We start from the raw sequence: 22,841 nt of genomic DNA, 5'->3' as shown, positions 1-22,841 counted from the left end.
AGTAGGGCGGGGGTAGTGAGGTGTGGGTGGCGATTATGCTAAACTGTGGGGAAAGGAATACAGGCTGTAATGGGCTGCAAGGCTGCTGGAATTAGAGAGTGAGGGATAACTGGATTACTAGCAGACACTGGGGGGCACTAGGTGGGGGGTGGGTTCACACAGCCTCTTTGCTGTGTCTGTGCACCTTCCTCCACACACAGAAGTACACCTGTTTCACATGGGGTGTATGTTGGGGCTAACCTGAGAGGGCAGTGCCCTCAGTCTGTGTGTGTGCGCGTGCCTGTGTGTGTGTGTGCTGCTTCTCCTCACACCATCTGCGGCGGAGAGTGAAGCCCAGTGTGTCCATGAGGAAGCTGCAGGAGATGGGCAAGGCGGGTGGCAGGTGCAGCATCATGCAGATGCATGCAGTAATGCACATGCATGCTGACACGCGTCTGCTGATCTACACCATGGGCACTGACACACATACATGCATGCATGTATACAGTCATGCACTGCTGCATGGGGGCCACTTGCTGGAACGCCTCACAGACGGGCCTGTGGCCGCAGATCCAGCCCGGCTCGCTGGCTTCGCTCCAGGGACAGGCATCCCGCTCCGGTCCATCTGCTCAGGTCTGGAGTCGAAACTTGGAAATGAACAGAACCAGCCTCATTCTTCACAGATCGATCATCTATGGAGTGCGTCTGCTTCGCAGAATCTAAAAAGGGGTTTCACGTTCTGGCTGATTCCAGGATATTTTCATCTATTAATCATCCTTGGGCTGTTTAAGCTCACCTGATTTTCAGGTACTTTGGCTTTGAGGACTGGCTCTCGGTGGGAAACGAATGGGGGACGAGTTATGAACTTCATAAACAAACTACTGGCAGCCAGTAGTACTAACTGTCTGCACTGGTTTTTTCCAGAAAAAACTGGTTGAGTAGCATGACAGACCAGTTTTGGGGAGCAGAGACTGCTGCTGTTTAGAGTTCCGGAAAAGTTAAGCGGTAAAGGAGGACCATGCACTGCTTTCGTAACAAGCGATTTGTATAAATATGTAATGTTTTAAATGCTTGCTATGGAAACATTCCAGAGTAAGCTTGCCTGCTATATGGGTAAATAATTTAGCTCAAAAGAGCTGAGTAAAGCTTTATTCGTCTGCCAGAAAGGACGCGTTGTAAATGACAAAAAGTAAAAGTGATGCTGAGCGATGAGAAGGATTCCTGCATCCTGAGAGACGCGATAACAGCAGGCTGTATGGTTCCATGAGTGTATGCCGACATGCCTTGCGCGTGCATCATGGTTTCCGATATCTAAGTGCTGTCAGTTACTGGCTAGTTTGCACAAAGTGCAACATGGCCGTTGAAGAAGGGATCGAAATAGCGAGTTAATTCACATAGTTAACTGACATGTCTCCACCCTTACCAAAAATGCAACCTCACCCATCGTTAAATCAAAAGAAAAATAATAACAATAAATTGGTCCAATAGCAGTGTTCCAGAAAGTGTGTCAGTTTGACTTCAGCGGCATTCAGGCAGACTTTTCCCTGGCTCACACATACGCGTTTTGGCTCATTCCCAGAACTTGGATGTTGAACCTATTCTGCGCACCTCTGACTGTCTTTGATGACAAATAGGCATTTTCAGGTTTTAAACCTCTCTAATACTTTAACTACTGGTGAAATTGAGTACACAGGGATTACAAATTTATTAATAATCCGCAATACTGAGTATGTTCTTCCCTCAGGCCTGGCTGCTTCCTTTAGATGGCTTCACACCTTTAGAAACTTCACACGAAATCAATGGAGTCGACATCATTTAATAGCAATACGACGCTTTATTGGCGGCGATCACCATTGTTTGTTTTGATCCCACCCTCTGTCCATGATTGGCTGACATAAATGTAACACTACAGGGTTGGTCAGCAGGACTAATTAATCCGTTACCAGCATGCTTTGCACTCCACCATGTGTATCTGTAAGTAATGTAAATGAATATGTGTATTTATGTGGTAAATAGTGAATGTTGTAACCGTGTAATGTTTGTCGTGGAATTTGTGAGAGTGTTGTGTAAATTGCTGGCTTCCCTGCCTGCCGCTGCTAGCCGACAGTGGATGTTAATAAAGAGATACCGACTTCAGATTGTTTATGCCGATGAGTTCGATTCGTCTGGCCATCGTTTGAAGTATACGGGTAGCTTTAGACACTGGTGCACCGTCAGCTTGGAGAGGGACTTGCAGGGTCCTGCTTCAGCTCAGGGGCTGCACATCGTGTTCTGTGGATCTCTTTCCCACAGCATGCAGGTGGGCTTTTATGTCTTGGTGCACTGGGGAAAGTTCAGTTCCAGTTGTCCCCTTGAGAAATAAGAAACCTTGAACTGCTTTTTCAAAAATATGTGACAGATTATATCATTCACAGTATGTCTTGTCTGAGGGTTGATGTTGAGTGATTGATGCAGACCGTAATGTGATTCTATCTGATACTCGTAACATTTTACATTTGGGGAGTTGTCTGTGGCTCAGTGGGTTAGGCCGCTGTGCCTATGATTGCTGGTTCGAATCCAGTCCTTGGCAAATTGTTCACATCTGTTTGGCCATTGAGCAAGGCCCATAACGCACTGAAATGCTCCACAGATGCTGGATAAATGCCCTGACCCCGTGCTTGGACCCTAACCTCTACTCTTATATATATATTTTCTTTTTCTCTTATTATATATATTATCTTATATTATTTTATATATATATATATATATATATATATATATATATATATATATATATATATATATAATAGAGAGAGAGAGAGAGAGAGAGAATTGCAGTGTATCCATACTTGTACTTCTGCAAAAGATTAACTTTATTGATCCCAAGATGAAATTCTGGTGCATACAGCAGCAAGAGCATAGTGCACAGACGAACATGCATATAGTACCAAGCAGACAAGGTACAAACACATAGTGCACAGATGAACATGCATATAGTACCAAGCAGACAAGGTACAAAGACAGTAAACCTAATGCAAACAGATTTTACACAAATAAATTAAATATTCTGAAAGGCATTATTTCATTTAGTGTTTCAGGTGATATTATAATTTCAGCCATCAAAATGCTAAATATCAGAGGAGTCTGAGGTAGGTCTTCTGTGGTGTGATCTCCTGAGAACAGAAAAATAATTGCACATAACCCTGTTAACCCTGTTGACTATGGATGTAACAGTACATGTATTCGTTGTTTACAGTTCGGTGCATCATGTTTAGGTGGGGCCATAAAGTGACACTAATGAATACGTTTGTTGACATTGATTTAAATTTCCAAATAAATGTACTCGGTCTCTCTCTAAAATTACGAGTCTGAAACAGAGGCACTGTAGTCCAAGATTCAAGACCAAGTAGACATGCTTTCGATTCCGTGACAAGACGTACGGAGTGAAAAGTGGTTGTGACCCCAAGACTGGACTTGAGTATTACAGCACTGGACCATAATGAGCAATATAGGCATGAGTGTCAAAAAAATGTAAGAAATATGTAAGTATAATGGAATATATAGTTTGCAGTGGTGGCTTAATGGTTAGGGAAGTGCACTTGTAAGTGAAAGATTATAGGTTCAAATCCCTGATCAGCAAGGCACCACTGAGGTACCCTGAATAACATACCACCCCCAAACACTGCTCTTTGGACGCTGAATTAGCTGCCCCTTGCTATGTCACGTATGAGTTAAATACAGATGCATGCATTTACATTTCATTGTTGTGCACTGTCTGCTGTGGCATGTCCACAATGATCACTGAAATTCTTTAATTAAGAAAAGTTAACTGCAAGCTTCAGGCCACCATAGAAGAAGTATGATAACTGAGACCAAGAGGATTTTTAGACAACTGGCAGCTGCTCTTCATTTCAGCCCCTGGTGGGTGGCCCGCACAGGCCAGACATTTTTTTTTCAGTTAGTCTTTTCCAAATAGTGCCTTTTATAATCCTAATACTCCGGAACGGGTGACCTGCCACGTTTTTGTAAACACGAGGAGCGGAGGAAGAGCACATGGCGGTGTAGCTAGGTGCCCTTGGAGAACTAGGCCTGCCTTCAGCTGCATGGAGAAGCAGGGCGGAAAGGGCCTTGTTGAGGAAAGGCTGTGATGTCGCTGTGATGTCGCTCTGAGATTCGGACATTAATAGCCTTTTCGGTAATGTTACTCCACATATGAGCTCCGCTGCTTCCGACATTGGCCATACTAAACATTCCATTATTGTTTATTTTACATTGTGTGTCAGTGTTTTTTATTTTTTGCATGAGTCCGGTCTGTCCGTGTGCTTTATATATATATCTAGCACCGCAATCCAGGGAATGTTATTTTGTGCCACCTTATGCAGTTCAATGAATCAATGAATTTGTTTTCCTGTGACAATAAAGCCCCCCCCCCCCATTTGACATATGGAACAAGTGCAGTCAGTTGCGTCATTGTGAGCTAAACCCGAAGAAGCCATAAAATTCGGTCGTTGCGTTTTCTTAGCTTGAGTGCGTCGGAATGCAGTTCAAAGTATGAAGTGCAAAGAAATCCAGCCAAAGCGAGTTGTGACTAATTTCAGAAACAGCGCTGTGCAGTCAGTCGTACAAGCTGGTTAAGTTGTGACTAATTTTAGAAACAGCGCTGTGCAGTCAGTCGTACAAGCTGGTTAAGTTGTGATTAATTTCAGAAACAGTGCTGTTCATTCAGTCGTACAAGCTGGTTAAGTTGTGACTAATTTCAGAAACAGAGCTGTGCAGTCAGTCGTAGAAGCTGGTTAAGTTGTGACTAATTTCAGAAACAGCGCTGTTCATTCAGTCGTACAAGCTGGTTAAGTTGTGACTAATTTCAGAAACAGAGCTGTGCAGTCAGTCGTACAAGCTGGTTAAGTTGTGACTAATTTCAGAAACAGCGCTGTGCAGTCAGTCGTACAAGCTGTTTAAGTTGTGACTAATTTCAGAAACAGCGCTGTGCAGTCAGTCGTACAAGCTGGTTAAGTTGGGAGGCAGAAGACCTTTTGACCTGGTGCTTTGAAAACCACTTCAGGGTTGTTTCGCTTAGATCCTTCAGTGCTTGAAGTGGCCACATGGGAGATTGAAACTCTACATTGCTGTCTGATCTGCCCTTGGGATGGCCTGTGGTTGCTCTTGACCCACCCTGTGCCAAACACTCCTTCGCTGGGGAGTAAGTGCCAGTGCCAGGTCACCGCAAAGCCCCTGGGGAGCACTAGGCTGTCCTCTCCCATGAACAGGTTTGCACTTGACTTTAACTCCAACCGACATCTCCTCCAAAACACTGTCCTCTCACACAGTGGGATGCACATTGTGGAGAATTCAGCACTGACCAGGACAGTGTGAAACATTGTTGTGAAATGCCGATTTGTTGACTGCCAGCCCAAAATGACAGTGTGTCTGCAGAACGTGATAGCCAGGGGAGTTTTGTGACTGCCTTGTTTGAGTGATTGCTGAGAGGATCCTGATGTGCAGGACCAGTGTGGGGAAGGTGGCAGTGTCACCCCCAGGCCCTGATATGCAGGACCAGTGTGGGTAACGTGGCAGTGTCACCCCCAGGCCCTGATGTGCAGGGTCAGTGTGGGGAACGTGGTAGTGTCACCCCCAGGCCCTGATGTGCAGGACCAGTGTGGGGAACGTGGCAGTGTCACCCCCAGGCCCTGATGTGCAGGACCAGTGTGGGGAACGTGGCAGTGTCAGCCCCAGGCCCTGATGTGCAGGACCAGTGTGGGGAAGGTGGCAGTGTCACCCCCAGGCCCTGATGTGCAGGACCAGTGTGGGTAACGTGGCAGTGTCACCCCCAGGCCCTGATGTGCAGGACCAGTGTGGGTAACGTGGCAGTGTCACCATCAGGCCTGGCACAGCCCTCTGTGCCCCTCACAGCATTAACTGGTGACTGTCTGAGATGTACGAGACGTATGATGCACTAGGGCAAAGTACAGCCTTCTGTACATGTTTATATACACAGACCAGACTCTGCTATCAGACAGACACGGCAGCTTTGCCAGTCTGTCATAATGACAGGAGAAGCAACGTTTCAGAAAGCAGGCTGAGTGCTAAGGGAAGTGACGTAACTGATGATGGAGCCAACTATGGGTTTTTAAGCCTCATGCTCACCATTCATTTTGATGTAATGCCTAGAATGTTTTCTTTCTTTCTTTCTTGTTTGCTTGCTTTCTTTCTTGCTTGTTTGCTTGCTTTCTTTTGTTCTTGTTTGCTTGCTTTCTTTCTTGCTTTCTTTCTTGCTTGCTTGCTTTCTTGCTTGCTTGCTTTCTTTATTTTTCTTTCTTTCTTAGTTGCTTGCTTTCTTGCTTGTTTGCTTGCTTTCTTTAGTTCTTGTTTGCTTGCTTTCTTTAGTTCTTGTTTGCTTGCTTTCTTTCTTGCTTGCTTGCTTTCTTTCTTGCTTGCTTGCTTTCTTTATTTTCTTTCTTAGTTGCTTGCTTTCTTGCTTGTTTGCTTTCTCTCTCTCTCTCTCTCTCTCTCTCTCTCTGTCGCTCTCTCTCTCTGTTTGTCTTTCTGCCATGCTGCTTGAAAAATAACTGATCAGTAGCAGGGATAATGGTGCACCTGGAAGTCTCCCCAAAGAGAACCGGGCTACCTTCCTCTTCACATTTCTGCTTTTTTCTAAAAGTCAAAAACAATTAAGTAAATTCTGGTTGGCAGGGAAACGTTAAGGACCTAAAACCCCTTAAGGCACCAAAATGAACGGCCCTTCAGTACAGTAAAAACAAAGATAACCCCACCTCTTTCAGGGGGACCCTTAGTGATCTCGCCGGTCTGTAGCTGCTGGCAGCCTGGTGAAGTGACCAGATAAATATAGGCCTGAATGTCTAAGTACACGGAAGAAGGAGAGCAGGGCCTCAGCCTGGTAACCACACTAACCTTGTGCTGGGAGGGGTAATTGAGGTTAATTGGCTGGGGGTGGAGGTTACGTTGTTGTTCCCTGCTCTAATGAAAGAGGACAATATGGCGAATATAGAGCATTCCTGGCCTACTTTCTGCTTCCAGCATCAGTCTGAGGTTGTGATATATGTCCTACTCTGCCCTGGCTCTTCCTTTTGGGTTATACTATCCCTCTTATAACTCCCTCAGCCTATTGCAGATCTCTGGACTTCTAATCTGTCCTCCAAGGACTGTCTGATGCTTTGATTCTGCATGGGCACTGACCAAGATAGCCGGTTGAGCTTCCGTGTTAGATTCTTTGTATACTGTCCGAATCACCCGTGTTCGTGGCCTGAATTTCAAATGTCCGTGGGAAACCAAAGTAAGAAATGCAATGGCTGATCTCTGGCATTAGTGCAAAGCCATATGTGGTCTGTTTGCTCTGATGACTGGATGACCACCCAAACCATGGGAGCAGACTTCATGAGGTAACGCTAAGGGCAGGAAGTACCGGCTGGCTGCTGGTTTCATTCCTTTGTGGGATGCCCAGCATTTTTTGGCTGAGACGTTGGACAGTTATTGGTATGCATGTGTGTACTCAGAAATAAAAATAGGCCAAAATAGGAAATGTAGAGAATGGAAGAAGGCAATTACGTGGGTCAGTGTAGCATGTAATTAAATCTCAATGGAGGTATTTTTGGCTGTTTTTGAGAACCTGAGCAGACCTGAGTGGACGGGTGATGATTACTCTTGGGTTGTCATGCTATAAAGGGGGGGGGATGGTGGGTGTCAAGTATGTGTACACAGCAGCATTGTAATCCTTTTGCCCATAGCGTCCTAATTCCTCTGACTAAAGGAAGCTCGGGGAGGCTGGAAGGAAGAAGAGAATGGCAGGATTATTGGAGAGGGAGATGGCTGGGTGCTGAGAGATGGAGGGACTGCCTGAGAGGTGTAATGGAGGGAGGAGGGGTGGAGATGAGAGAGCCTGAGAAAAAAAATGTGATGGATGTTTGGTCTGGACCCATACACCCAGAAAAAGGCAGCTCTTCTAGTCGTCTTGGTCCGTCAGGCCGAGCGAGACGTGAAGGTTTCCTCAGCTCTCCAAATGGGGGTAGTGTTTTGGATGAAGGGTCCACCGAGACGTCGCTCTGCGTGAAACACCTGGTGGTCTTCAGTGTGACCGCAGTGAGTGATACTCAGGTGTGCGCCCTCTAGTGACATGATATAGAATGGCAGACAAGGGAGCGACAATCCTGCAGAGCCTGTGTATGGAGATATCATCTGATGTCTGCATCTTCTGCAAGGCTTTGCATAGCCCTTTAAAGGCTCCATCCCCTACTGCCGCTGCTTTCTAATTACTAGAGTTACTACTACTGATGGTACTTTCTCAGCATATGTTGTAGCATTTGTTAAAATGATTGGCTGTTGAGTTTTCTCTCTATGGAAGAATGTCGATTAACCCACGGAAGCCCCCTCCCCACAGTCCAGCATTTAACACGTGACCTCTCCGTTTGCCTGCACAGAACAATGGACCTGAGTCTGAGTGATGCTTTGAACAGCAAGCTGCCCCCACAGTCAGAAAGCCTGGTGCAGAAAGATTTCATCGCTACTCTGGAGGCTCAGAGCTTCGAAGACAAGGTCAGAGAGACTGTGGGCAAGACCGAATACTCCCCCCTACGAGACATGGATGGGAAAGGAGACGGTGAGTGGACGACGCGCCAGTTTGCCCATCTTCACAATTAACAACTGAAAATTTTCAGGCTTGTGTTTTAGCTCTGCAGGGTGCATGCATCCTGCTGCCATATCGATAACGGGCATCGTATTCTAACTATCAAAATGGATCTTTTTCTGTTTATCAGCAGCATTTTAGCCGCAGTTATATGGAGGATAACACTTAGTGATACTGAGCACCTTGCCGTCCAGACAGAAAGCGAGGAGTCGTTCCCGGCGGAAAATCAGAGGCGCTTATTTGGAGAGAGAGCGGGCTGGGATGCGCGGTTTGTCCTGACTGCAGGAACACGTGACACCTCCTTCCTATTGTGTGCCTCCGCTCCCCATCTCTCTAACGCGGCGATCAGCTCCTGTCAGACACGCCGGGCCTTCACTCTGTTATTTATATCCCCGGCGTGGGATGCCACTTTTGCACAGTCTTTCTTGTGCGTTTGCAGTGTAAGGATTAAAGCCACAGCGTCCATGTTTTTTGGGGGAAAACTTCCCGGTCCATTGAGTGGTGCCAGCATCCATTAACACCAGTATCTAGTTGTGGTTTGGATCATAGCATCCTTAGGAATGATCCTTGATCCTTAGGAGTGACTCTTGAACTGTTATGCAATGATTGGATATCTAGGTTAATTTTCGTAGCATCGCTAACCTGTGAGATTTAATTGAGGGAGTTGGGGTGGAGTCACTGTCTGCCTGCGAGGGGAGAGTTGAACGACAGTAATTGTGCGGTATTGACTTCCTGCACCTGCACTTGCACTCGCCCCTCCCTCCTGGCTGTTTGTCTGCATCAGTGTCTTCTGTTCCTGATTTTAACAGCTGCACTGGCAACACCCTCGTCAGGTATTTCTGTCAGCAGTTCGACTCTGCAGGCATTTCAGGATTTTTTTGGGCCTCATCTATAAATACATGTCAGAAGAGTGTTACAAAAAGCCATCGCTGCTCAAGTAGGAGTGAAATGTTATGTAGGTCATGTGCACCGGACTCTGCACCTACATGCTCCTCTTTTTTGGGGGGTGGAGGGGGGCGTTGACGTTGGCGTTGGCAGTTTACTGCATCGGCGCCCCCTCTCAGCGCATGGGCTGACTGGCCCTACCTCGGGGCATCTTCCCTGCTTTGCATCTCTTCATGTCCACAGAGATGCCACCTCATGAGGGCACCACTGTGCTCCACATTGAATGCATTTCAGATTTTTCTGCAGTTGAAGTGGATGGTAAACGGGGAGCTTGTTCCGCAAGAACTATGCGGAAAAACTGGAATCAGGCTTGTAAGAGTGAGCATGCATACCGCCCGGGGTTGTGGTCTGGTTCTTTGGGTGTGTGCTGTAGGTAGATACAAGCCTATAATTCCTCTTGCTCTCCATCACCTTTCAGAACTAATGGAAGGTTCGTGTTTTGAAACACACAATGGGCAGGACTTCCTGTCAGTCTGCGTGACACCGATAGGCTTAATACAACAGAAGATGGGTAAACATTGATTGTCATTGTCATCAGATGACTGCAGGATTCTCCCTTCCACCCTGGGGTCCAAAGCCGGGCGTCTGCCATACGTTTACATCCCAGTCCCCTTTCTCCCTGTCTTCTGCTTGCTGGATGATATTGTTGTCCTCTTACCGCTCTGCAGGCCCACCTCCCCCTCGCACCGCCTCCTGCCATCTCTGGCCGCTCCACACGTTTTCTCTTCCTGCTTCCCGTCTCCCTGACATGGAGTGATGCTGATCAGAAGCATCTGCTGACATCACCAGCACTTCCTACGTGCGGCCATGACACCGTCCGGCTTAGCTGTCTTAGCTATTATTTCTCACACTTCCTGCAATAACAATCGCACAGTAGTGCTATCTTAGGCATCATGGTCTGAAACCGAATATTCTAGATAAGTCTCGGTTTCCTCTTTCTTGGAAGGTCAGCATTTTCTTTAACCTTGAACGTGAGCTGTGAAAATGTATTTAAAAAAATGCAGGTAACGTATGCAGAAACTCGCATGCATACAGTTTGAATAATTGATGGGCCTTGTACTCACAGGATTGTGCGGTTGCATCAGTTCTCATCCCTCAATACCCCCCCACCCCCTCGCTTGTTAATTCCCCTGAAGATTGTCTCACTGAGTCGTACCCACCCCTGTAGCAGACACACTTCCTGTGGTCTTCGCCATTGTTCTACCATACCATTTTTGCAATATCCCTCCTTTGCCTGCTGTTCGTATGTCGTCACCAGTGGCACGTTCACTGGTCTGGCGCACACGAGGAGCCTTCAACTTTATTTTTTTGGGCAGTTTTTATTTTGCAGTTCAGATGGGCAGATATGTTAACTCGCATAAGGAATTTGCTTGCGGCCAATGGTGTCTCTCATGCTTTACAGACAACCTACAGATAATGAACATATAATTTACAGGCAATGCACAATATGCATGCAATATACAGATTATATACAAGACAATATACATTAAGTGCAAAGAACAATAATGAGTATGACATATGGAAATGAGGCTGTGATGTATAAGCGTTGTTAAATGCAGTGTTATTGTACAGTATTTCTAAAGGTGAGGCAGACGTTAAGCTGGGTGTGCAGCAACGGTACCTGGCACAGCAGATGATGCTGGTCAGCTTTATGCGCGAGGAGAGAAAGAAAATGGGCGATGGCGCGAGGAGAGAAAGAAAAACTGCTGCCTACCTTAATTCACATGCGTAAATGTCTAATATTCTGATGTTTGTCTGTTTTATTCCTGTTACGCGAGGCATCCCTAACGTCAGTGGCTGGTTTTGATCTCAGCATAACACCCGCTTATCTCAGTCTTCCTCGCTATTGAAGTGGCTCTGGAGAAGGATTTGGCTCCCCCTGCTGGCTGACACTGAGAGAGAGAGGAGAGAGGAGGAGAGAGGAGAGAGGAGGGAGGAGGAGAGAGAGAGGAGAGAGAGAGAGAGAGAGAGAGGAGAGAGAGAGGAGGAGAGAGAGGAGAGAGAGGAGAGATGAGGAGAGAGAGAGAGAGAGGAGAGAGAGAGAGAGAGAGAGAGAGAGAGAGAGAGAGAGAGAGAGAGAGAGAGAATCTACTGTCAAGCAGATTTTTGAAATTCCTGGTGTCCCAGAATTCTGAGAATATCTTAATCCAGGATCCTCTGGACTCCTGCCCTGGATTTGATTAAATGCTTTTATTTAATCAATTATTTATATCAGCATAGGGCAGAGATGTTATCTGTTCGTGGCCAATATTTGTATACGAAGTATAACATTGCAGTGTGTGTCTGCTTGTACTGTGATGCACACGTCAGGCTCCATTTTAGATAATCTGTGTCTTCTTTGTATAATCTGTGTCTGTCTTCAAACTGATTTTAAAAATTTGAGCAAATCCATCCATCCATCTATTCGGGGTTCAAGTCACGGGGGGCAGCAGTCTGAGCAGAGATGTGTAGGTCTCCCTCTCCCCGGCCACCTCCTCCAGCTCCTTACTTAAACTCCTCCACTTGGGCCAGTGACTGATGCTGCTGCTGATCCTCACCCCCTGCCACTTCACACTAAGCTGCAAACCACCCCAGCACATGCCGGACAGCACGACATGCAAAAAAAAACCAAAGGTGTGGTACTGAAGATTTTCAGCACTCGCCGGAAACAAGTTTGACTTACTGCCGGCAATACGAAGCAAACGTAGAGTGACCTAATGGCCCATAATGGCAGGCTTGGTACCCCATAGTCCCGAAAGCACCCCCATATATCACCCCCCCACTCCCAGAGGGACCCAGTCATATGTCTTTTCCACCAAGTCCACAAAACGCATATAAAGTAGTTAGGCAAACTTCACTGAACCCTCCGATAACCTTGTGTGAGGGGGTAAAGAGCTGGTCCAGTGTTTTATTGCCAGGACAAAATCCGCATTGTTCCTCCTGGACCCAAGGTTTAACCAACGGATGGACCCTCCTCTCCAGTACCCGGGCATAAACATTCCCAGGGTGGCTGAGGAGTGTGATCCCCCTGAAACTGGAACGCATGCCGATCCCCATTCTTGAAGATTGGCATCCTTGCGTGGTGGTCCCAATCTCCATGCAGTGTTGGCGAGGCCTGGTCAGCCTTCTACAGCCCAACAACGTCCAGAGCCTTCAGGAAACTTGCGGTAAATCTCCTCCAGCCCTGGAGTCTCACCGCTGAGGAGTGGCCTCAGCCTTGGCGATGGCTCGCGTTTTCCCAGGGAGACGTGTCCGCAGGGTTTCAGAAGATCCTAGAAGTCTGACTATATCCTCCATTGAGGTCAGCGACACTCCATCCCTACTGTAAACAGGATGAGCAAAGCCTTCTTCCTACTCCTAAATTGCCTGTCAGTTTGCCAGGATCTCTTCAAGGCCATTCCAAACTCTCTTTCCAAGATCTCACCACACTCCTCCCACACTTGAGTTTTTGTTTCCTCATTGGCCAGTGCTACATTCGGCTTGACCTGCTGGTACCTATCAGCTGAGTCCGCCAAGGCCCCTGCTTATGACTGCAGGCCAATTCACAAAGCACCTTCTACTGTAAGCCTTCTTTGATAAAAAACGTCAATTAAATATCAGTGACATACATATACATCATTCACATCGAGGGGGGAAAACAAATTGTCTGTAGCCCATCCACAGCACCATATATGCTATTAGTGAATCTGTTTCAATTTTTAAGGTTATGACACTGAAAGTTTTGGTCATAGTGTGAAAATTTCTAAACATAAAAAATAGAAATGCCATTATCAGACATAGAAAGGAATACAAGTAGCCACCTAATTGATGTTTGAAGATTCTGCAAATCGTCATGTAAGGGGAATGTGCAGGTAAATGAATAAGTATATAATCCCACATATGATGACATGGACTCACAGCATTCAGGTAAAAACACATTAATTAGATTTTACGTTTGCAGAATATCCATCCAGTCATAGTAGAAGTTGTACAAGTTGGTGAGTGAAGGACGAGTATGTTTTAGAGAGGGCTGCCTGGGGAAGGCCAAACAGTCGTTTCTACCAGCACAAAATCTAGTGTAAATTTATTTTTTATTTACCCAGATACTCTTGGCGAAAATGATTAACAGGTGACAAGGTGTTGACTGGGCCAGCAGTCTGAACTTCCAGCGATTGCCCAGTCACGAGTGCAATTAGAGCTACACAATATCATTCAGCAAAACAGGAACCTGATATGAGGACCAGTAGCGGAACATTACTTTTTTACTTCAAGGCTTCATGTTTGCTTAAAATTTCCTTCGGATCCCCATGAAACAGATTCGGAAACAGAAGTGTCCCCTGGTCTAATTGAATCTCCATTTCTGCTGCGACATGCAGTTGTAGGATCAGAATGACTGGTCCCAGCCTGCATTCTGTCAGCAGTACCGGCTGGTGGTGGTGGTGGTGTAATGGTGTTGGGAATTCTTGGCACACGTTGCTCCCCCTCCCATGCCAATTGTGCATCGTTTAAATGCCACAGCCACTCTGAGGATGTTGCTGACCATGTGCATCCCATTATGTTCACAATTAAATCGTCAAATGGCTGCTTCCAGCAAGATAATGCGCCCTGTCACGAAGCACAAGTCGACATGGAGTTCATGGTTACCTCAGTGGCCTCCCCAGTTACGTGATTTGAATCCTGTACTGTATGTTGGGATGGATGACTCTCAGCCAGAATGTACAGCCAAGAAATCTGTGACGCAGTCACGTCAGCATAGATCAGAGATGTTATCTGTTCCTGGCCAATATTTGTATACCCAATATAACATTGCAGTGTGTGTCTGCTTGTACTGTGACACACACGTCAGGCTCCATCTGTAGCTTTTACTCATTTATCCAAAGTGACTTACACTAGACCAAAGAGTTATAATTTGCACATGCTCCCTGGGATTTGAACCCATAACCTCTGTGTTATTAGCACGCCGCTCTACTTGCTGAGCTACATAGCATAGCCTGCATGCTGGGCTGTTTGATTCTTTCCTGGAATGTACTCCTGCAGCATTTGCCCTCCTTTTCATTCTATCCTCCCACCTCCAACCTGAGTTCACGCAGGACTTTATTAATAGAGACTTAACACCGTGATACGGGGTCAGTGTCTCCTGCTGCGTAGCGGACGGCAGGTTTCACCAATGGCGCCCAGGACCCTTCCTGCTGCGCAGCCTCTCCCAAGCTGGGGAGCTGGGGTGGGAGTTGGGGGGGGGGGGGTCCTTGCCTGGGTACTGTGCCACATGCTCCTCTTTTAAAGCTAACTGATGCCCCCCCCCTTTCTGTGCTGGTTTTAAGCTCCCTACCTTTGCCAAAGCAGTTAATGGGCTTAATCATTAGGAGATCCCAGTGCTTTGCCAGTTTCATTCACCTCACTTTATTGCACGTCTATAAATAAATCTTGGCAATAATAGTTCGGAGTGGATGTTGATACACATCTGAGTGCTTGGAATAGTGAACATGTGCACAGTTCTGCCCTGTGTAGCAGCAAACAGGGTCATGCTGAGATGTTTTCATTTGTGCTAAACTGGCTTTTACACCAGTCTTCCTGCTTTCTCATCCGTTAAGCAGCAAGGAAACTGCAGTAAGATATCGAGTCTAGTTTTTAAAAAACCCGTCGGAGAGCCTGATGGCCAGACTTGGTTGTGACCTGATGTACCCAAAAGTATGGCACGGTGACAGGCTGGGAGCTGGCTTTCGATTGGCAGATTTGACTTCCAGATCCTCCTGTTGTGGCAGGATTGACGGTATGCTGGGTAAAAACAGAACTGGACTGCCATATTTTTCTGGGGCGGGGGGGGGCAGTGCAGCCCAGCACTGTCATTGCCACACCATCACACTCACTGCGAATGCAAAAAATGTGAAGTAATATAGAGGAATATCACCGGGACCTGGTGCTTTTCAGCATGCAAGCGAATGTCCAGAGTACTTTCGCTGTGCATATTTTATGTAAATAAGCCTTTAACTATAACGAGCCAGTTCTTTCTTTAATCTCCCCATGCAGCTGTTGAAGGTTATTCACTGAATAATAATACGTTTTCCTTTAACCAGCGACAAAAAAAAAAGTCATGGTGTGTGAAAGTCTGTACAGCCTGTATTAAAAATGTGTACGATCAGTATGTCGAAGGGGAAAAGCTTCCCCTTGGCTTGGTAAACAGTTGGCACAAAGGGCTCTGTTTTCCCCAGAGGCTCTTGACTCCGTAAATATTCATGCATCTTTGGTCCTAGTCAGAGGCATTGAATACAAAATTTATAATGGCTTTTCGCTCTGCCTGTCAAACATAGTGTTTTTAAACTGACAGATTTGCTTCTGAATTGTCTGTAAATGCAGACTTTTATGCTTTTATTCTCCCTCGCTGCTAGACTGATTTTTTTTTTCTTTTTCTACCAAAGACTCCCTAGATGGAGCCAGCCAGCCACACACACGAACAGATATGCACAGCCCTGATTGGCTGGGAAGCAGTGAGGAGATCACCCTCACAGCCATTGGCTGCCGTGTCTCTGTCAGCAGTTGCTTGTGTCTGTGTATGATTGCGTGTTTTCATGCTTGCGTTTGTGTGTTTGTCTTTCTGCCTTTTTTCCATGGCGTGGGTCAGCCACCCAGTCACACATTATATTATTATTATTATTATTATTATTTCATAATATAAATCTAAAATCTATTTGCCCAATGGCTCAGAAATCAGAAGCTTGACAACCGTTTAATGCGCGATGAGTAACTTTTAAAGGACCCTCATTTTAAGGTATTAGCCTGCAAGAAAATACAACAAACATTGCAAAGCATTATATCTTTAACAGTGTTTTAAAATGAAATGAGTCAAGCAACAATGATTCCTTACCCCCCCCCCCCCCCCTGGCTTCCCAGTGAGGCTGAATGGTTTGATTTTTAGCTGTGAATTCTGGGATTCTGTGTAAACCCACAAATGAAACTCCTGTGCTGTTTATAGCCAGGGAGGAATGGTATTAGTTTCTAATAAAAATCTTTTAGAAACCCCTGATTTTAACATATAATTCAAATATATCAATATAGACAATGTTGTGCCATCCTATATCTCGTTTTGAAAAAATATCGATATACTAAATAAATCTGATACAGGCTACTGCTAAACATTAGCTTCAGCAGTGTGTTTTTTTTCCTTTTATGCTTTTCAAATAGATTGTCTGCCCCCCCCCCCCGGTGCTCGCTGTATTAAATGATATTGCTGGCATTAATGGCTCGAGCCCTGCAGGGATTGGTCAGTCTGGCTTCTTGTTTGCAAAACCCACATGGAGATTAGAGTGAGGTGCAGGCAGCCTATGGAACTCGGGTCATCAGACTGAAGTTCCCTGATGTTACACACTTGTGCTCTCCATTAGGGTCTGATGCAGAGACGGCTTTAAATATGACCTCCTAAACAGCTTCTGTTATTTGCGTGACTTAAACTTTCATATTAACTAGATTTGCTGCCGTCAGAAATGTTCTTATTTACAGTATATAGAAGGGATTATCTACAATAAACAAGAATGGTGTTTACAGATCAAATATTTTTAATGTATACAAACAAAACAACGAGGAATATTAGCAAACAAGTGACTTCATCTTACATGATGATTGAACATTTCGAATGGTTAAATGTGGTTATTCACTCTCATTTTCAGACACATTGAGACAAATATTTAGATGTACACAGCTGAGAGTGAAGCTTGGGGTTCGAGCAGAGCCAGTTATGCGCGCTGACTGGCTACCGGAGTGCTGCAGATGAAATTTGCTGAAAGGAGCGGCCAGCAAGCGAAAATCAATGTAATGTTCAAAAAATCATCTTAATCACCCCACAGTTTTAAAATTAGTCACCTGTACAAAGAGCTACGGAATAAGATCAGATAGCTGATCTGTGTTTACAAGATGGCGGCTACAGTTTCCATTTTCACTCTTGGCTTCCCTCTGTTGGTGCAGTTGCAATTTTGGTTCTGATCAATTGATCATTTTTAGATTTTCATTCAGGTGGGGGCTAAAAACGCGTATTCCCTGAAAGGCGGGGGGGATTAGGTAATGTAGTATGATTTGATTTGCCTTCATTAAGCTCTTGGCCAAGTCCAAGTCTAGGTCTAATTCTTCATCACTGTCATGCACCACAGGAGTGGAAATTGTGCTGCTGCTATACAAAGCTAACAAGGCTAATTTAATTGTACTCCGTGGCCTTTTGGGGAATATGTATGGCTTTACCACCAGTCTGTCGCCACCGTCTCTGCTGCTACCGCAGTGCTTTGGCATGTGAGTCAATAACTCAAAGAACATTTGACAGGTCTTGTTCAAGCTTTGCACAGGCATTGTATGGGTGAGGAACTAAAAGATCACATTTTGAGACGGATCGCCTTAAAACTGAAGCAGTGCTACACAATGATAACAAAAAGGACAGGGGTCCATCCATTACCTCTAGAAATAGTACAAGTTGGTGAGTGATGGATGAATATAGCTTAGATATCCAGACCGAATGATAGAGCTGTGCGGGCAATGCAAAGCTGTCGTTTGTGGCAGCACCAAATCTAGTTTATCGTATTTCTATGGCAACTAACAAAATAAACAATGTAGGCTATTATCATTATTCTTCAATACTAAAAATGGAAGAGATGAATTACAAATCATAAATACAGCAGTAATTATTTTATTGGTGAGTCATTATTAATGCCCTACTGCGTTTAGATTTTCAAGCTTGTTGGGGTGAATTTCCAATCTGAATTAGGCTAATTATGGTTTGCTGTAGGGGGAGGTAGCATCGTCACGCACCTCCAGGACCGGGGATGTGATTGTGGCCATGTGTTACCGGTATATGGTGGCGCGTCTGTATTATGGAGGAACTGTATACTCCAGGGAGCGGCATGGTGGTGCAGTGGTTAGCACTGTTGCCTCACACCTCTGGGACCTGGGTTCAAGTCTCCGCCTGGGTCACACGTGTGCGGAGTTTGCATGTTCTCCCCATGTCATCGTGGGGTTTCCTCTGGGTACTCCGGTTTCCCCCCACAGTCCAAAAACATGCTGAGGCTAATTGGAGTTGCTAAATTGCCCATAGGTGTGACTGGTGTGTGAGTGTGCCCTGCGATGGGCTGGCCCCCCCATCCTGGGTTGTTCTCTGCCTCGTGCCCATTGATTCTGGGATAGGCTCCGGACCCCCTGCGACCCAGTAGGATAAGCGGTTTGGAAAATGGATGGATGTATACTCCAGTTCAGTTTTTGCCAATCCGCTCCCTGGGGACTCACTGAGCTGGGAGGAAGTGAAAAACATGGACTGTCTGGTAGGGAGCTTGGAGGGAATAAAAGCATGGACCGACTGTGGGTCCCCAAAGACAGGATTGGGAAACATTGCTCTTGTTGTAGCGTTAGCACGGTGCTTAGGCATGGCCTCCTTAAACTAAACTGTCTTTTATAAAGCCTTCTACATTGAAAGCTTTGAGGGACAGTATGCCAGCTGGATGGGGCAAGAGAAAGAACTTCTGACAGTGTCAGCAGTGACAGCATCAGGCTTGAGGTTGAAAGTCATGCTCGCTAATGAGAGGCTGGATAAGGCAGCGAAGCCAGAAAACAGCAAGAGCCAGAAAATGGTTCCGAAATTTGAAGAGCATGGAATCCCGTCCCAAAGGGTACAAAAGTCCCAGATTAAAGGTACCCCTGGCCAAGAGCAACACATCAGGCAGAAGTGACCAGCAGCCCATCTCAACCATCTGCCCATTGGCTGCCTGCATCTTCTGTGAAATAACGTGTGAAACAAGAATGCAGCAACTTCCCAAACCTGAAAAGCAGTCTGGTAACAGTTTGGATTTCACTGGTAATTATTATTGTGGGGACCAACGTGGCCTTAACCAAAGTCAGTATTCGATTGCATGATGTTGTTTAACTTTTAAGTTATGTTTAACGTTTAATGCACATAAGCCTTTGTTAACCGTCTAGTGTCGGTCATCTTCTGCCAAAGGTTTTTGTTATTGCTCCTGGCATTTCTGTCCTGTGGGTAACTAAGTAAATAAAAATGTGTTGTTATATATTATTGTCTCCTCATCATTTTTCTGCCAAGACAGCAGTAGGCTAGCGATAGAGATTTCACCTTTCACGGTTGGTTGCACATAACAGACTGACTGCCTGTAATATCATTAATATTTGAATTTCATTGAATGATGAATCTGTTATATCATACCCGTGTAGTTTCCCAGCCCTAGTCCACGTCTCAAAGTGCATTTTCTCTTGTCGTTGCTGCACTCATTACTGCATCTTTTTCTGTTGTGCTTTTTATGGAAGGAATCATTCTGTTGGTCATTTCATTTTATGAAGGTCAGTGTTTCATTGTTGCATCTTTTGTGACTGAGGTGCAAAATGACTTATTCGCCGCACTCCTTGTCTTTGAAAAGTCAGCCCTTCGCTTCTTACTTTAATTTTACACTTTTTTTTTTTGTTGTTGTAGCATCATAAATATGCAGGACTGTTGGCAATATCTGTGCATAACAATGTGTCTTTGGGATTGCAGAGTTCCCTCAGACCGGGATGCTGGTGAATATGGATGTAGGAGTAGCCCCACATCAAGTGGCAAAGCCACCCGGCGTGCCCCAGCCTCAGACGACCACACTGCCACTGTCCCCCAAGCCCCTGATGCAGCCCCAGAGCATGCAGGACGCCCCTGGAGGTAAGCAGAGAGCACAGAAGGGACCTGAGCATCCAGCATGGGGGGACGGGATTGTTGCTTTCCTACTCAAACCTCTATGCCCACCAGTGTACTTTCTTGTGTTATATGATTTCACGGGCTAGAGTTGCTGTTTTTTAAAGTAGGTTAACTTGGATTAAGTCTCCTCAAGAGTCCCGAGAGTGTTCAGGACGCTTGTAATTTTCATAAAGCCCTAAGTCCTTTGACTCGTATGACATAACATTAAGAATTCCAGTTAGTCTGCGCGCAGATCCGAGCCGTCTGCCATGTCCTGACATGATGAGGCGCCGTTGTGTGTCACGAGGAATCAACGGGAACTGGCTGTTGACTCCTGGTAGATTTATGTTCATGAAAATCCCCAAATCCTCCAGAAACTGTGAGGTTAAGACATTGTAGAAGATTAAGGGATTTCACCGATGATGGCTTACTGTTTTGTCCACTTTGGGGGCCCCTATTAGTTGCTGCTAACTTCTTTCTCATTGAGACATTTCTAGTAATTAAACCCTGGACGGTTAATATAGGTCACATTACTTTCTCAGCATTTCCAGCTCTGTGACGGATCTGCATATTTTTAAGATTGAGCATTTTAAGCAGGTCTTCCATAAGCAGGGCAGCCGTAGAGTCTCCCTGTCATTGGTCCACGGACAGGAAGTAGCATGTGACCAAGCCATCAAATGGAAAATGCATCTCTGCAGCATTCCTCCATGCCCACACTCACCATGGTTTTTTTTTTTTTTTTTTAACAAAAAGTTAAAGCAAGACATTTTATTTCTCTTGATCCTCGTTGGACACACGTGTTGGTTCCATTTCGTGGTTGACCCACATTATGAAGAGTATTTATTCTTGGTGGTTAGGCATCCATTTTTGAGAATGTTAGCAGTCTAAACTCCATTTAAGCATCTGAGTATTTTTAGGGAACAGCAGCTTGCTGACCTCCACAGAATATTCTTTGGTGTCCCTTTATAAAGCTGTTGTTTTGTAATGGCTGGACTATCTTAGATTTGCTTGCTCACTGCATTTGCATCAGAGTCATTTGGACCACAGGCAGATTCAGTGAGTCTATTTAGATGGAGGCAGCAATTCTGCTCACCTTATAAAGGAGGATTCATGTATGACCAACAAGGTACTGTAAACTGACTTTTTTGGCCCCTGTTCCAAATATAACAGGGCTCAGTCTAATGTAATATTTTGAAAATATCTTAAACAATCTTTTTTTGCCTGTGAATGGCTGGATGTATGTACATGAATCTGGCAAATGGCCACTGGTCAGTGTGGCCAAAGACTACATGGAAAATACTGCATGTTATTAAACCGCATGCATGATGATGTGACAGGACATTCAAGTATTTATAGCCCTGAATCAAAAAACGTCAGTATAATAAATCATTTATTGGAATCTATTTAAAACCAAGTATGCTTTGGAGTACCAAGGAGAAGTGATATGTCTTTGCATGTTAACAGCAGTGTGTATGCGTCTGATAAACGCTGATTCTCTACGAGTTTATAGCCTTAGCCTATGAACAGGATAGCCCTTCTCTTATCCAAACTGTGACATGTAAGGCTTCTGTGTTCTCCACAGAACCAGATTAAGTTCCTTGTCCTGAGCCCCTTGTTCTCCACAGAACCAGATTAAGTTCCTTGTCCCGAGCCCCTTGTTCTCCACAGAACCAGATTAAGTTCCTTGTCCTGAGCCTCTTGTTCTCCACAGAACCAGATTAAGTTCCTTGTCCTGAGCCCCTTGTTCTCCACAGAACCAGATTAAGTTCCTTGTCCTGAGCCCCTTGTTCTCCACAGAACCAGATTAAGTTCCTTGTCCGGAACCCCTTGTTCTCCACAGAACCAGATTAAGTTCCTTGTCCTGAGCCCCTTGTTCTCCACAGAACCATATTAAGTTCCTTGTCCTGAGCCCCTTGTTCTCCACAGAACCAGATTAAGTTCCTTGTTCTGAGCCCCTTGTTCTCCACAGAACCAGATTAAGTTCCTTGTCCTGAGCCTCTTGTTCTCCACAGAACCAGATTAAGTTCCTTGTCCGGAACCCCTTGTTCTCCACAGAACCAGATTAAGTTCCTTGTCCTGAGCCCCTTGTTCTCCACAGAACCATATTAAGTTCCTTGTCCTGAGCCCCTTGTTCTCCACAGAACTAGATTAAGTTCCTTGTCCTGAGCCCCTTGTTCTCCACAGAACCAGATTAAGTTCCTTGTCCTGAGCCTCTTGTTCTCCACAGAACCAGATTAAGTTCCTTGTCCTGAGCCCCTTGTTCTCCACAGAACCAGATTAAGTTCCTTGTCCTGAGCCCCTTGTTCTCCACAGAACCAGATTAAGTTCCTTGTCCCGAGCCCCTTGTTCTCCACAGAACCAGATTAAGTTCCTTGTCCTGAGCCCCTTGTTCTCCACAGAACCAGATTAAGTTCCTTGTCCTGAGCCCCTTGTTCTCCACAGAGCCAGATTAAGTTCCTTGTCCTGAGCCTCTTGTTCTCCACAGAACCAGATTAAGTTCCTTGTCCTGAGCCCCTTGTTCTCCACAGAACCAGATTAAGTTCCTTGTCCTGAGCCCCTTGTTCTCCACAGAACCAGATTAAGTTCCCTGTCCGGAACCCCTTGTTCTCCACAGAACCAGATTAAGTTCCTTGTCCTGAGCCCCTTGTTCTCCACAGA

General features: G+C 45.5%; 1 protein-coding gene across 10 annotated transcripts in view; it reads left to right on the top strand.

Moving 5' to 3' along the window:
* LOC125740736 (microtubule-associated protein 4-like) overlaps positions 1-22,841 on the top strand; it is a 77,625-nt gene that overhangs the window by 5,626 nt on the left and 49,158 nt on the right. For all 10 annotated transcript variants that reach the window (XR_007397751.1, XR_007397752.1, XM_049012298.1 and 7 more), the window contains exons 2-3: positions 8,391-8,569; positions 20,013-20,168. Coding sequence is in view for 8 of the 10 variants with exons in the window: in XM_049012298.1 (XP_048868255.1) it covers positions 8,395-8,569; positions 20,013-20,168 (331 nt within the window). In the remaining 2 variants the exon portion in view is untranslated. The remainder of the gene's footprint in view (positions 1-8,390; positions 8,570-20,012; positions 20,169-22,841) is intronic.

The sequence above is a fragment of the Brienomyrus brachyistius genome, chromosome 4 (assembly GCF_023856365.1).
Source record: "Brienomyrus brachyistius isolate T26 chromosome 4, BBRACH_0.4, whole genome shotgun sequence".
Lineage (NCBI taxonomy): Eukaryota > Metazoa > Chordata > Actinopteri > Osteoglossiformes > Mormyridae > Brienomyrus > Brienomyrus brachyistius.
This window is presented reverse-complemented; position numbering and strand designations above follow the sequence as displayed.